Source organism: Saccostrea cucullata, unplaced genomic scaffold (assembly GCF_032062105.1).
Source record: "Saccostrea cucullata isolate Sc308-1 unplaced genomic scaffold, CSIRO_AGI_Scuc_v1 ctg1177, whole genome shotgun sequence".
NCBI lineage: Eukaryota > Metazoa > Mollusca > Bivalvia > Ostreida > Ostreidae > Saccostrea > Saccostrea cuccullata.
Window position 1 is genome coordinate 1 of NW_026924569.1, and position 14521 is coordinate 14521.

A 14521-nucleotide genomic window follows, 5' to 3' on the forward strand; every position below is an offset into this window, starting at 1 on the left:
TAGATGATACAAGGTACTTGTATATTATGACCATGAGTTTTTATTGGTACGTGTACATCTTTCCCTCTAGTTACCCTGAGTAATCATGTTTCATTTACGCTAATGAGGTATTTGCCAGTTTACCTTTCTCATTTTTCTTTTCAGAGTTTTCTGCAAAAATATCTATCACCATAATCACTAGATTCTATATTCAAGTGCACAAATATCTGTAATTGTCTATGCCTTTTTAATTTTCTTAATGCAACAGAAATAATTTTCCCCTTAATTCCCTACTTTATTCATTATTTTCCCCTATCTAAGGTGTAAGTAGTATACTGACCTCTGCCATACTTGTCCCTATAGTACTGATCTCTGCCGTAGTCCTGCCGTGATCTGGGTCTATCCGTGTCTCTGTTGTAGTCGTGTCTGGATCTAGGTCGATCAGACTCTTGTCCTCCCTTGGAACTTGATCCATCATCATCAACTGTTGAAAATAATCATCATAATCACTTCAAATTCCGAAGTATATATTTTTAAATTTGATTCAAAATCTTATATTAGATTAATTTGATATTTGTTAGAATGAAAGAAAATTTCATACGGAGAGAGTGTCTTGATCTCGGTCGATCGTATCTCTCGTCTCCATAGTAAGGATCCCGTCTCCTCGACGGTGGCTGTCTGTCGTAATAGGGATCATAATCCCGCTCCTTTCCCCGGGATCTGTCACTTTTATAATTATCCCGATCTCTATCACGATAACCCTCACTCTCTCTTCTTCTTTCCTTATCCTCCATCCTCCTGGTTATCTCCAGTTCCCTGTCGATGGAGGAGCCCCGTTCGTGTCGATCTCTCTCTGAACCTCTCTGATGGGGTCTCTCCTGTCTGTTATCATACTGCTTACTTCCCTGCTTTGAGTCAGCAGCTGGCTTATCAGTCTGCTTTTCACTCATACTGTTGATCAACATTTGGACAGGAGACAGTACGTCCCTGCTGTCTTTGGTTGTTTTCGAGGGGGAGGTTTTTGTTGAAGACGTGGTACTTGAAGCAGGAGTGAGGATTGGTGTAATGGCAGGTGCTGCTGGAGCCAGCAGGATGTTAGCCACAGGCAGAGTATCATTGTTTGCCCAAAGTGTTGTGGCAGGAGACATGTTATGCTTTGCTCTTTGTTTCTGCACCTGTTGAAATGCCGATTCTATTCGTCGAGGGGACATCACACCACGAGTTGACCCCATAGGGGGTCGAGACTTTGTTGTGTCCCTTGGTGGCCGTTTGAATTTCTCATTCTCCTGTCCCTGCTTTGAAGAAGGAGATGTCAGTGACTCTCTAGAACTTGATATTTGGCTGGGAATACTGGGGCTGCTAGCCTTGACCTCTTTTTCAGATTTTGGCTGGTCCTCGGATTCACTGGACTGAGACGACAACGTGCGTCTCCTGTTTGGCGGCTGGAACGGACTTTCCTTTCGAGGCATGATTGGACTCTGTGGTTGTGTTTTCTGGGCTGCCCTCATTGAATCCTCTGAGCTGGCTACTATAGGGCTTGGCATCTGTGGATTATCAGACCTAGAAAAGGGCTGTGATATACTTTGTGCTTTTGTATCTGCTTTCTTTGAAGCATTTGCCTTATCTTTTCTAAATGGGTTGTTCTCACTAAGTGCCCCACTTGGTGGGGGACCAGCGGGAGGGGGAGGTTTATTTCCAGCCTCATCCTCTATTTTATTCTGGCCTGGAGAAACATTGGGAGATGATGTCAGCTGTGGCTGAAGGTGTTCTGTTGTGAGCTGTAAATTATCAACAGTGTTCTCCTTCTCTTGTTCTAAATGAGTGTTGTTTTGACCCTGAAGAAAAAAACCCAAAATATTGAAATATACAAAAACACATATTTGAAAACTTTAAATGCTGAAAAAGAAAAAAAAATTATCGATCTTTAAACTGTTTTAAAAACTTAAAATGCTGAAAGAAAAACAAATTTTATTGATCTTTAAACTTTTTTTTTTTCAAGCAGGACTTTAAATGTTTTTCGAAAGTTTTCCATATTTATTACCTGTTGAGATGACTCTGGAGTGTGTCTAGCTGAACCATCATCTGAGTTTTTCCCAGAACCAATAAAAAACTGCACATTATTGTCAAGAGACCCCTCACGACTGTGCTTAGTTTCTCCCCCAGGAACCTCCAACATCTGACTGGATTCTGGGGGCACCACTTCCCAGTCACTCAATCCATGCTGATCATCAGAATGGGGACTTCCTCCCGACACATTTTCAGACACATTACCTGTGCTGTTCACTTGTCCATGTATGGCTGACTGGTTCAGGTCATTTCCCTCAGGGGGATGCTGTGTGTTTGTCTCACTTTCTTTTAAATCTTCAAACTGTCCCTGGGTTGACATAGACATCTCCTGCATCTGATCAGTGACTTGCTGAACACTTGGAGTTGACACAGCATTGGCTGCTGTGTCCAGCGACCCTGTAGAATAATTCAAGGTTTGCAGGCTTTCGCCACTGATCTCTGGCTTAATCACATCCCCTGCATGCTTTTCTTCTTGCATTTGATTCAGTGAATTCTGAAGAGATGATTCTTGGAATGAACTATCATAAGTCCCAGTATTAGATTCTGTGTCATAATCATCATTCTGAAAAAATCCTGACATTCCCTGACTAGTGGATGACTGGTCCAACTTTTCAGAATCAACAGACTGGTCTGTATTTTGTTCATGATGCTGACCATCACTTAAAGGGTGACTATTTGTCCCCATGTTCTCACTATATTCATAACCTGTATAATTACCACCATACTCATTATAGTTTTGAGGAAAATTTCCTGATGGTGTTTCTATGTTAGATCCATTGAACTGCTGCTCTGGTTGCATATTACCTTGACTTGGGTCATAACCATGTGTCTGGTCATATTGTTCATAAAATACCCACTGTCCTTGATTATGGTCATAATACATTTGTCCCTGATGTCCATACATGTTTGGATTTTGGCCAAATTGACTTGGATCTTGTTGAGCATAATTCCAGTTCCAAGATGGATCATGCCCCATGTTGTAATTTTCTGGCTGTCCATTGAATGCCTCTTGTTGGTGTCCAGTATTTGCATCTTGTTGTGCAGGATCAAACTGACTTGGACCATTAGTCTGCTGTTGTGCTGGATCAAACTGACTTGGGCCATTGGTCTGCTCTGAGAACTGAGCTGGATTGAAAAGCTTGACTCCCCCTGGATCAGTATTCTGTTGCTGATAGCTCCAGGGAGCTGAGTGACTCATACTGTCAAATAACCATTAAAACAGGGTAAATGCACAAATAAAACAAGAGGCCCATGGGCCACATCGCTCACCTGAGAAGCTTTGACCATTCTGTTCTTTACCAGATTTCCCCCTTGTTATACATAATGCATCCCCACCCTACCCCACTGATCATAATTTAGACATTTTGAAATCTACACTACCCCATGATCCTTCCATGGGCATATATGTTTCAGCTTTTTTGGCCCAGTGGTTCCTGAGAAGAAGATTTTCAAAGATTTTTCCTATATATTTCTATGTAAAACTTTGATTCCCTATAATGGCCCGGCCCTTCCCCCAGGGGTCATGATTCCTACAATTTAGAATTTATACTACCCCAGACTGCTTCCACATAAGCTTCACTTTTTCTGGCCCAGTGGTTCTTCAGAAGAAGATTTTCAAAGATTTTTCCTCTATATTTCTATGTAAAACTTTGATTCCCCATTGTGGCCTCGCCCTTCCCCCAGGGGTCATGATGTGAACAATTTAGAATCTACACTATACTAGGATGCTTCCACATAAGTTTCAGCTTTTCTGGCCCAGTGGTTCTTGAGAAGAAGATTTTCAAAGATTTTTCCTATATATTTCTTTATAAAACTTTGATTCCCCATTGTGGCCCCGCCCTTCCCCCGGGGGTCATGATTTGAACAATTTAGAATCTACACTATACCAGGATGCTTCCACATAAGTTTCAGCTTTACTGGCCCAGTGGTTCTTGAGAAGAAGATTTTTTAATGACCCAACCCAATTTTTGTCTTTTCTTGATTATCTCCCCTTGCGAGGGGATATGTCCCTTCATTTTAACAATTTAAATTCCCTTTTACCCAAGGATGCTTTGTACCAAGTTTGGTCAAAATTGGCCCAGTGGTTCTTGAGAAGAAGTCAAAAATGTGAAAAGTTTACAGACGGACAGACAGACGGACAGACAGACAGACGGACGGACAGACAGACGGACGGACGACGGACAAAATGTGATCAGAAAAGCTCACTTGAGCCTTCAGCTCAGGTGAGCTAAAAATAGTCTTTAACTCGGATAAAGATGTGAAAACACTGTTTCTTTTGTTTGCACATTTCCTATCAAATAGCAAAACATTTAATGAAAATTACCAATGAGAGGTTTTGTAAACACGAATTCTGCAATTTCTTTGACATAGAACACACCATATACCGGTCTGGTACAATCACTAAATTTTAGCTATGTAGCTTAATTTACCTACTTAGTTTTATTTGCCTACCTGAGTTAGCTTTATTTAGAGCTACCAACTCAATTTATTTCTATAAAAAAGCATTTTTCTCAGGATGTGCAGAAAATCTCATTTTGATGCAGTGATCATTTTCAACCTTGAAATCATCTGAAAACAATTCATGTAAAAATCACTCTTGAAGAAATCTGCACAATTGCAATCAAAGTTCTGAAAGTTTTTGGGCTATGTATGACAATTAGATCAGTTACTTCTTGAATGAAATGACAAAGATGTCCAGTTCTGGTTAACACGATAATAGGTCGGTAATTATTCAGCACAGTGTGAAGTAATCATACTCAGCCATGCCTCACCGCACCTAATAGAGAGGACAGTTACCCAAACAATGGAATTACATGTTTTGTTCCAAATTGTCCAAACGCAGCAATGTATAAACTGTCTCTGCTTTGGATTGTTTTTTAAAACCCCCCTAGTATAAATATTAATAGCCATTTAATTGCGATTTTTTGTCTCTTTTTACTTAAAAGAAAAATTGTGAAAAATTGCATTGAAATAGCTAAATAAAGCTACCTGAGTTAGGTAAATAAAGCTACGTAGGTAATTCTACCTACGTAGCTAAATCTAGTGATTGTACTGGACCTGATATATTAACAGCTTATTTGCCTCATTGACAATATTATCAATAGCTTACTTATTTTATTATTTTTTTTTTAATCTCATCTTTTTTAAACTTTAGATTTTTTTAAACTTTGGATTTTTCACATTCAGGCAGTATAACCATTCTGTTAAAGTAAAGTGTTAACTCCCTTGGAATGTTCACTGATTCTGGTTCATGATTTTTATTCGAGTTGATTTGTTAACATATACCTATTACAATATAACAAATATAAAGTAATCAACAATAATATTTACATCGTATAACTGTCGCCATGATGCAAAATTGCCAAATACACACAGCTGTGACAGATGACTGGTATCTAATCTTTCTGTCAGGGTCGTTAAAAATAGGTAGAATACGTAACATTAAAGAGGAATATCTATAATAGATACTTCTACTTTTGAAAGGAAGATATTAAAGTTTGATTTAAAATGGTATACCTTATTTACAATTGCCTTATGTTCTAATCCAGACGTGGAAAGTTTACCGGAAGTTCACATAGAAAACAGGAAGTTGGCGTACTCAGTTTCTTAATCTTCAAAACGTTTTTGTTTAGGATAATGGAGATACAACATACAGTCTGAAAATTTACACTGAATCTTCCCCACGTCACCGAAACAGACGTCTCAACTAGGTCTAACATATTTCGTACCACGGTAGAGAGTGCAGTACTGGAGGAATTGGCTTGAAATATGGTGCTTATGACAACGATTGCGAGGGTGGCGGACGCCCTTCCATTGGCAGCGTCAATGCAGGAGGATGAACAGGTAAATATTTTTTCCACAATTTCTTCTAATGTTCTATATCCAAAAAAGACTCATGAACTGGTCTGATGATACTGTTGTGAATTCAGGAGTTTGATGTGGACAAATAGTTCTTAAGATGTGTCCCCTGTTTGTGAGGCCACTTCACTGCTGGTCATAATGGCATCTGTGCTCTGCCCTTTCCCTGGAACATGATCATCATGATACAACCTGGCATGTGCCTAGCTAGGTTGGGAACGCACCTGTCCAGTGACCACCAAATGGTGATTTCACCCCCATTTGGTTGTTGATCGCCAATATCAGTGGCGATATTTACTGATTATTTGGGAGAGAAAAATTGTATTGTAAAAATTGTTCATTTAGTGCATGATTTTACATATAGTGTGGAATAAAATACACAGACATTTATCTGTGCTCTGTATGAATAAATAGGGATGGGTATCGCCAAAAATTTCGCACCGCGATATATCACGATTTTTTCCCAAAATATCATGATAATATCATGATATTTTTACAATCAATTTTTACAATGATTTTTAATGAATTGTCATTATTTTTCTTAGAAATATGCTAGAAAAACAAAATTTCACTTTTTAAAAATTTTTATGTACATAAAATTAATCATGTTTGGATGGTAAGATGCTGTTCTTTGCACCTTTTACAACATTTTAAAGACTTTCTATAATTGAAATTTGAAAGATTGGACAAAGAAATGAATAATTTCTGGACTTTATAATATGTACTTAAATACCGGTATTTAGGTTTCCGTATCACGATATATCATGCAACAAAAAATCGTGATATATTGGTATACCGATAAAATCGCACATCCCTATGAATAATATGAGAAAATTTAATATTGCTCTGTTCTTTGTGTAGTGTTGTTAAAAACCCCACATAAACAAGTGCAACATATCACCATTTTAACATTTATAGAAGTAGTCTCTCCTTTCTGAACATTATTGCACTTGTCAATCGACTCGAGTTTCTTATTTTCTACGCAACTAGAAAGAGTGCGTTTGAATGAGAAACCAAGAACATCAGAGTTTTTTGTATGCATCATAGGATTGATCAGGTTGAAAAAAGATTTATGGAATGGTCCTAAAATGTACCAAGATAAAAATCTGGGCCCACACTTTTACATCGTATAGCACCATACATGTAAGACATGTGCATGATCAGTCCCTATCTAAATTAAATTTCTTAGTCCGTCAATCATTTTTGTGCATATTTACAAATGTTTTGCTTTGCTCTGTTAATGTAGGCCAGGACACAGCCCAAAGTGATTCCTGTAAAATTCTTTTTTTGTAGGGATAGTAACATATTAATTAAAAAGTATTTTAAATATACTGTGGATCACCAAATATTCACAAGACCTTAATTTTACGAGATTGTCATTTGGTCTTTACAAACAGGGCATAATTTTAAAAAATTGAATTTTAATTGATGCTGTAAAATCTTAACTTATATAAATAGACGAGAGAGTTTAATTTTCATGAGCACATGGTTGCGTATAATTACTTGAAAAGTTCTCCTGAATAAAACATGATTTACCTGAATAAAACATGATTAACAGTAGCATTAGGAAAAGTCAGGCATCCTAGATGACTGCCTATACTTTAGATAGGACTCCAGGTCATATTGATGGGATGGCAAGAGAGTGCCCTAGAATTAAGATGCAGTTACAGTATCCCATAATTCTTAAATATCTACTGTTATTTATACCATGATTACAGTGAATAAAGCAATAAAGTTCCAGCGAGGAAGGGGGAAAAATATATAATTGTATATAATTACATATTTCCTTTATGTATGCCAAATCACATCTTTATCTTTTGCACTTTGTCATGTCAAAATACAAGTGTGTATAATTTTTATGTTTCACCAATGCATGAAAGATAATTAGTCAGTTGAATTGCTTCCCAGAATTATATACAGTCACATACTTGGAATAGTACTGGGTGTTTCAACAAACATGTTTTGGATGTCTGTATTTTTGTACAGCAAGAAAATATTTACAAAAGAAGTATTCAGAAGAGGAGCATTTTTTGTTGGAAAGTTTTTTTTTTACATTGTGTCTGAATCAAAGCAGTTTGGAATCAGACAAAATAAGGCTGGTAAATGACAAACATAGCAGTCTTTAGGAACACATTACACCATGATGCTAAACTGAGAAATGCTTGTAAAATTTCCATTTATAAATACGTGTTCTGCCTAACTTTTTTGGAATTCACAACGGCGGGACTTGTTTGCTAGAATACTTACATTCATACTAACCATTTAGAGTATATTTTCTGGTGAAATTTATATTGAGATTTCACTTTCTTTATAAGCTCTAGTCAATGCAGTAGCAAGAAATTTTTTTTGTAGAAATCGAATACATGAGCATGTCCAACAGCACAGTAGCATAATAAAAGAAAGACTTGAACCTCTGAACATGTGTGTCAGAGTTAAGATTAAAAAAAAAAGATAGAATTACATGTACATCAACTTCTATAGAAAATTTTCACCTATTGCTAAAATTAAGTATTTTCTTTATGTAATACAGCAAGGGAGAGACTTGATGGAATATCAGAACCAAGCTAAACAGTTGTTTAGGAAGCTGTCTCAAGATCCACAGCCCCCAGCAAGGTGTAGTCTAGAAACTGGACCATTTATATTTCAGTAAGTTCAGCTTAAATGTTTTATGATTTTTTTAACCTTTACGAGAGGATGATTACTTTAAACATTATATGTATGTTAATACATGTAGTATCAATGAAAGCTACTGGTAGCTAATAGCTATCAACTGTTGATTTTTGATCCATAAAACAATGTTTGGATAGATGAAAATACCAGCTTTGAAGAAAGAGACACAGGGTTGAAGATTCTTTAAATAATTTGCATGTACTAATTAAGTCACATTAACAGACCTAGACAATTCACTAATCTATGGGTCAATAAATTGAATACCATGTACATGTATTACTTATTTTAAACCCCTTAAAATAATTGTTTATGTCCATTGTTTGATTCATAACTCTGTATTAACACCCCTATATACGACTAGTTATTTAGAACAATAACATAATACTGTATAGTTTCATTTTTTTTCCACATATGTTATTGCATTCTGTAAGGTTCTGCATACAGTGTTCCCATTTTCAGTTATGTGATAGAGAGAGGGGTTTGTTTCTTGGCGCTGTGTGAGCAGTCATTTTCAAAGAGACTGGCGTTTTCCTTCTTAGAAGATTTACAGACTGAGTTTACTTCCCATTATGGACAGAAAGTGGATTCTGTTTCCAGGCCGTATAGTTTTATAGAATTTGGTAAGTCTTACATCATTGTTTCGATACAACATAAAATTTGTGTAACTATTGTCTGAAGCATACACATGTAGTATACAAACATATTTCTATATTTTTAAAAGATGCATTGAATGTGTAGTTAACATGTTGGAATTTCACATGACTGACATGTATACACTTGCCTTTTTTTACCATTCTGTAAATAAGATGCTTTATTATTGCACTTTTATCACAGATTCTTACATAAAGAAATCAAGGAAGAGTTACATGGATTCCCGAGCGAGGAAGAACCTGAGTAACATTAACTCGGAGTTACAAGACGTACACAGGATCATGGTACAGAATATAGAGGACGTCTTGTTAAGGGGAGAGAACTTGTCTGGTAAGACATTTACTCATTAACAGTATCAATGTATTTCTACTGCCTGAAGGCTGAAATATTAACAAAAGCATATCAAGTCAGTAGCTCAAACAGCAACTTTTGAATTAATAAAAACTAATACAAGGGTCCTTTACCCCCACCCCACAAAAATAACTTTACCAATTGTTACCTAACCAAGTAAACCAACCAATGTCAGAGACATCAAAGTGTGAAACCCATGCACTCACTTATCACTCACTTATCACTAATCACTGTCTCAAATCACCAAACATGTCAAAATTACTTACTACAATACTAGTACATTTACTTCACATACATCACATTTCTTGGGAACAGGTGTGTTCAGACAGCAATGAATTTGGTGCAAAGATTAGCTATACTCAAAAAAAGAATACTAATTATACCCCCCGCAAACGAAGTTTAGGGGGGGTATATTGGAATCACCATGTCCGTCTGTCCGTCCGTCCGTCTGTCTGTCTGTAGACGAGATTTTGTCCGGACCATTACTCAGAAACTATTGGAAGGATTTGTCTGAAAATTTGTACACATATTATTCACCATATGAAGTTGTGCACCTGATATTTTCATCTTGATTGGATTATTATTTTGAATTTTACAGGTGTTTTTTCATTTTTATTTTGTGGTTTTGTCTGGACCGTTTCTCAGAAACTATTGCAAGGATTAATCTGAAAATTTGTACACTTATTATTCACCATATGAAGGTGTGCACCTGGAATTTTGAACTCTTTTTGTTAATTTTTTTGCATTTTACAGGTTTTATTTTTTATTTTAATTGACTTGTTCATTTTGGGCTCATGTATAAGGTTTGAGATATAGAATCTAGAATATCTGTTCAAAAATACTACAGCTTAAAACTACTCATAAAAACTTAAAAAAAAGAAACATCATCAAGTGTTAAAAACAGTTTTTACACTGCACAGAAGATAATGTAATTTCATTTGTCTCTTGGGAATAATGACTGGACATGCATCCAGTTAAAGATAAATTAATGAGTTTGGTATTGGAAGTTGTTAAGGCATATCTCTTATCAAGCGTGTGTGTTATCTAATCTCCAGGGAATAAGGCACAAGAATTAAAGATCTCTCTTCTCTTATTCTCTTAATTGTAATTTATTGTCTGTCAAAGCACTTCATTACTGGATAACCAGCTCTTTATTTTCAAAATGCATTTCAAATTGATATATCAAGATTAATTTGATTTTGTATAATGGTTTTTTTTCAACAATCAGTTTGCAGAGTGACATAACACATACCCGGGGTAATTGCAATATACATTGTATTTTTTTAATGCAGAAATAAAAAAAAATAAAATGAAAAAAAAAAAAAAATAATGTTACAATGGAATTAAATTGTATTAGTATTGATGTTTCATTTGGTTGCATCTTTGTTTCATTCATTAAGAAACATGATGAGCAATAATATTTCACTGCAAATATTTGTAAGTAAATTGTGAACACCTCTAGATCCATACAGTATTTTTGAATTGGCACCTTCTCTGAAAAACCCAGAGGGGGGTATTTGTCCCTACTGGACAGTTCTAGTTTCTCTTTTCTTTTACTTTTGTTGCTTGTTTTCATTTTACTTTCTTTGTAAGACTTTTGATGTCATGAGATTGTTCGTAACATAGAGATTACTTTTCCTATCATTGTAGAACTTGACAGTAAAGCCAGTAATCTGTCTGTGATGTCACAGAAATATAGGAAAGATGCTCGATACCTAAATCTGCGATCAACCTACGCCAAAATCGCGGCCATAGTCATTGTCATCATCGTGCTCCTGCTGTTTTTGAGGTACATGATCTGGTGATGAAAAATACAAAGACGTTAGGGAAGTTTAAAAAGTGCTGTAAAAACAAGCATCTAGTCTACCCTTAATATGCAACACACCCCAGGTTCATGGAGTTGGGAAATAATTAAGTTAATGTGCATTGTATTATTGTTATGAGGGTTTAAAATGGTGTTGCTTGGAAGTACATGTACCAAAAGAATCAATTTGTGAAAAAGATATTTTTCATCTAGACTGTTTACATGTCAATATTAGATGAAAAACAGATTCAAGGGATTCATGTATGTTAATAGTGTGTTTGAAGTCTTTATTCAAATTTTACTTTTCAATGTTTTCATGTGTTCAAAGCATTCAGTTGTGCTTTAGTGGGAGGATATGTGCTAACATTAGGCTGTGTGAACATGCATGTTTTAATGAATGACAAGAGTAATAGTATACTGTACCTTTAAGTTTTTGTTTTCATCATTTCATCTGCTGAGGTTGTATAGTACTGGGTATAATTATATGTTCACAGGGTTGTCCCTAAGAATTAAAATAGAGGGGGACATTTAACAAGTAGAAGGGGATCTAGGGTTCCTTCCCAAATGGGGAGTTAAGGAGAAATGTTTAAATAACTAGGGGATTACATCACTATAGGTGGGAAAAATCCCCAGTCCTCGGGTCTTAGGGACAACCCTGAATGTTCTGTCATTATGTGAGTATGAATCACAAGAAGAGATAGTGATGACTGAATTGTACATATGGAGCTGGACATTACATAACTGAGGTGGACTTTTTCAAGTCCATTCCATTTTCATGTTTGAAAAGCTTATATACTGAATATCACCAAATATTTGCCATGCCTTATTTTTGTGAGCTTGTCATTTGCTATTTTGAAATTACACATAAATATATTTCTACTGATAAAAATAAATGCGAGAATTGATTTTTCGCGAGTAGAGATGATCTTAAAAAAAATTTAAGTTCTGATGAATACAAAAAGATTTATAGGGCTCCAATCGTTAGATATTTTAGGGCATGAACATTAACATTTTTATTAGTGTTTTTCATACATACATGTATGTTTATTTATTAGAGATGAAATGTTCTGTAAGATTTGGATGAGTGCTTGGTGTGTATGTGTCTTTATATGTCACTTTATGACTTGTTGAATATACATTGAATTTCATGACTTTGTTATAATTGGATTAAACTAATTCTACAATATTATGGAGTTAAATTATTTCTTTTACAGATCAGGCTAATCACCATATATAGTTACATCTTGTCAAGTTATCTTGCAGTCCAATTTATTACAGTGGTTTCTGACCTCCATCCCCCACCATTGAAAATGGAAGAAAATCTCAAAAGATTTTGAAGAAATAAATGTTAAGATATAATAGTATGATACTTTGGTATTTGGATCATGGAGTCAGAATTTGACCACCTTCTCCCTTCTTTAGCCAAGTTCTTTGTTGTCCCTTCCAGTCCTTAACAACCTTTACTGATCTCCAAACATATTTAAAAACCCAGATATCAGTAAAATTTCCTAAGCCCGGCCTTATTCACTTCTTCCTGTGCCAAGATTTAATGTTTTCTTCCTAAACTCAGACATTTGTTGTTTATCATCCCTTTTGAGAATTTTTCTTTGGTATGGAGACACCAAAAACGTAATTAATATCCTCCTGATCCCAGTTCTAAGACCTTTCTTAATTAATTAACTGAGACCTCGGTCACCCCTTCTATCGCCAAGACCTATGTTGCTGCTTTCTTAGGCCAGGCATTAATCAGCCCTGTCTGAGCTTAAATCCTGGACTCCTCCCTTATCCTTGCCTTTATTAACCCTCTCCTGAGCCTTTATACCTTAGTCAACCCTTCATAAGCCTTGTCTGACCTTAGGAATTTTTCATCCCTTCCAATGCCACATCTTAATGAACTCATCTTGAGCTTTGACATTAATCAGCTTGTACATGTTGTAATTCATTACTTTTTGAGCTCTGACTTATTTCATACTTTTTTATGCCCAGATCATAACCAGTCCTTCCTGATCCAAGACTTTTAAACACATCCCTTTTTGAGCTATGACCTTTATCAGTCCTTCTTGAGCCCCAGACCTTCTTGAACGCTTATCTTTTCTATATATAAAATGCGAGGATAACGAACTGCATTCAAACAAAAATCTATTACAATACAAATGGGGAGCAGAGCAGACACGAACATATGAGGTAGGATCAGATGCAGTGGAGAAGTAAGCATACCCTGTCCACCGTTCACACCTGCTATGTGCTCCTTGTCATGATCGCGGGAATGGAAAAATCCACGGACAATTCAGTGTGTAAATAATTACCTAACAATTGTATAAAAAAAGTCAGTCAGCGTGCGACTTATTTAAATTTATGATTAACCCGATGTGCTCAAAAGGTCATTGTATTGACCATAGAATATACAAAATGCTTACTTTTCCCAAGACTGTTGGAATGCTTGGTGGATCAACTTTTTTGTCAATAATATGTCCCGTATTTGAGATTGTTCATACGTAGAGCATTCTCTTGAGTATCAAAGACATATTTAAACTTAATATGCGCGTGATAAGGGTTATATTGCCACATAGAAAAGGAAAGTTGACGCACAAAAAAGTTGAAGTCATCAGGTTTATTATAAAATTTGTGAGCTTGGTCATCATTAACATCTTTTCTAGTAAAATATATCCAGGTATGAAACAGATGTGTCCTGTGGTGGTATATTTCTGCCCCATACATGCAAGATAAATTATGTCAACATGCAAGATAATGTGTCAAACTCTGAACACATAGTATTTTTTGTTTCAAGTTCAATGGGATATATCAAGTCAATAAATGGAAGTAACTATTCTTAATTGATAATATGCCTTTGATAAATCGAATTGTCGAGTTGAAGGCCACAGCAAGTGTTTTCTTCTTCTTGGGTATAATGTTTCAAAAAATAAATTCTGCTTCAAATGAATGCAAAAATAAGTCTGCTAAAAACAGGGCACAATTGACTGTGAGATTGTTGGAAGACTTGATTTCCCACATGACATAGTTATTGTCAGTCAGAAACTCAGACACCTTTTTAAAATACAGTATCAACTTCCTAGTACTTTTGTGTAAAATCGAAAAAAAATCATAAAATAATTTGGCAAAAGACCAACTAGGTAAGTAAAC

The 14521-nt window shown here is 35.7% G+C and overlaps 2 protein-coding genes across 2 annotated transcripts; one reads left to right on the plus strand and one right to left on the minus strand.

Annotated features, from left to right (window-relative positions):
• Window positions 1–67: 67 nt before the first annotated feature.
• On the minus strand, window positions 68–5654 carry LOC134266729 (serine/threonine-protein kinase fray2-like). Its single transcript, XM_062748949.1, has 4 exons — window positions 5563–5654; window positions 2021–3245; window positions 581–1814; window positions 68–463 (listed from the first exon to the last, which is right to left on the minus strand). The coding sequence occupies exons 2-4, from the start codon at window positions 3242–3244 to the stop codon at window positions 282–284; spliced, it is 2640 nt and encodes an 879-aa protein (XP_062604933.1). The 5' UTR covers window position 3245; window positions 5563–5654; the 3' UTR covers window positions 68–281.
• Window positions 5655–5669: 15 nt separating this feature from the next.
• Window positions 5670–12566, plus strand: LOC134266732 (vesicle-trafficking protein SEC22b-like). The gene is made up of 5 exons (XM_062748954.1): window positions 5670–5889; window positions 8435–8550; window positions 9034–9194; window positions 9409–9555; window positions 11227–12566. The coding sequence occupies exons 1-5, from the start codon at window positions 5815–5817 to the stop codon at window positions 11379–11381; spliced, it is 654 nt and encodes a 217-aa protein (XP_062604938.1). The 5' UTR covers window positions 5670–5814; the 3' UTR covers window positions 11382–12566.
• Window positions 12567–14521: the final 1955 nt, after the last annotated feature.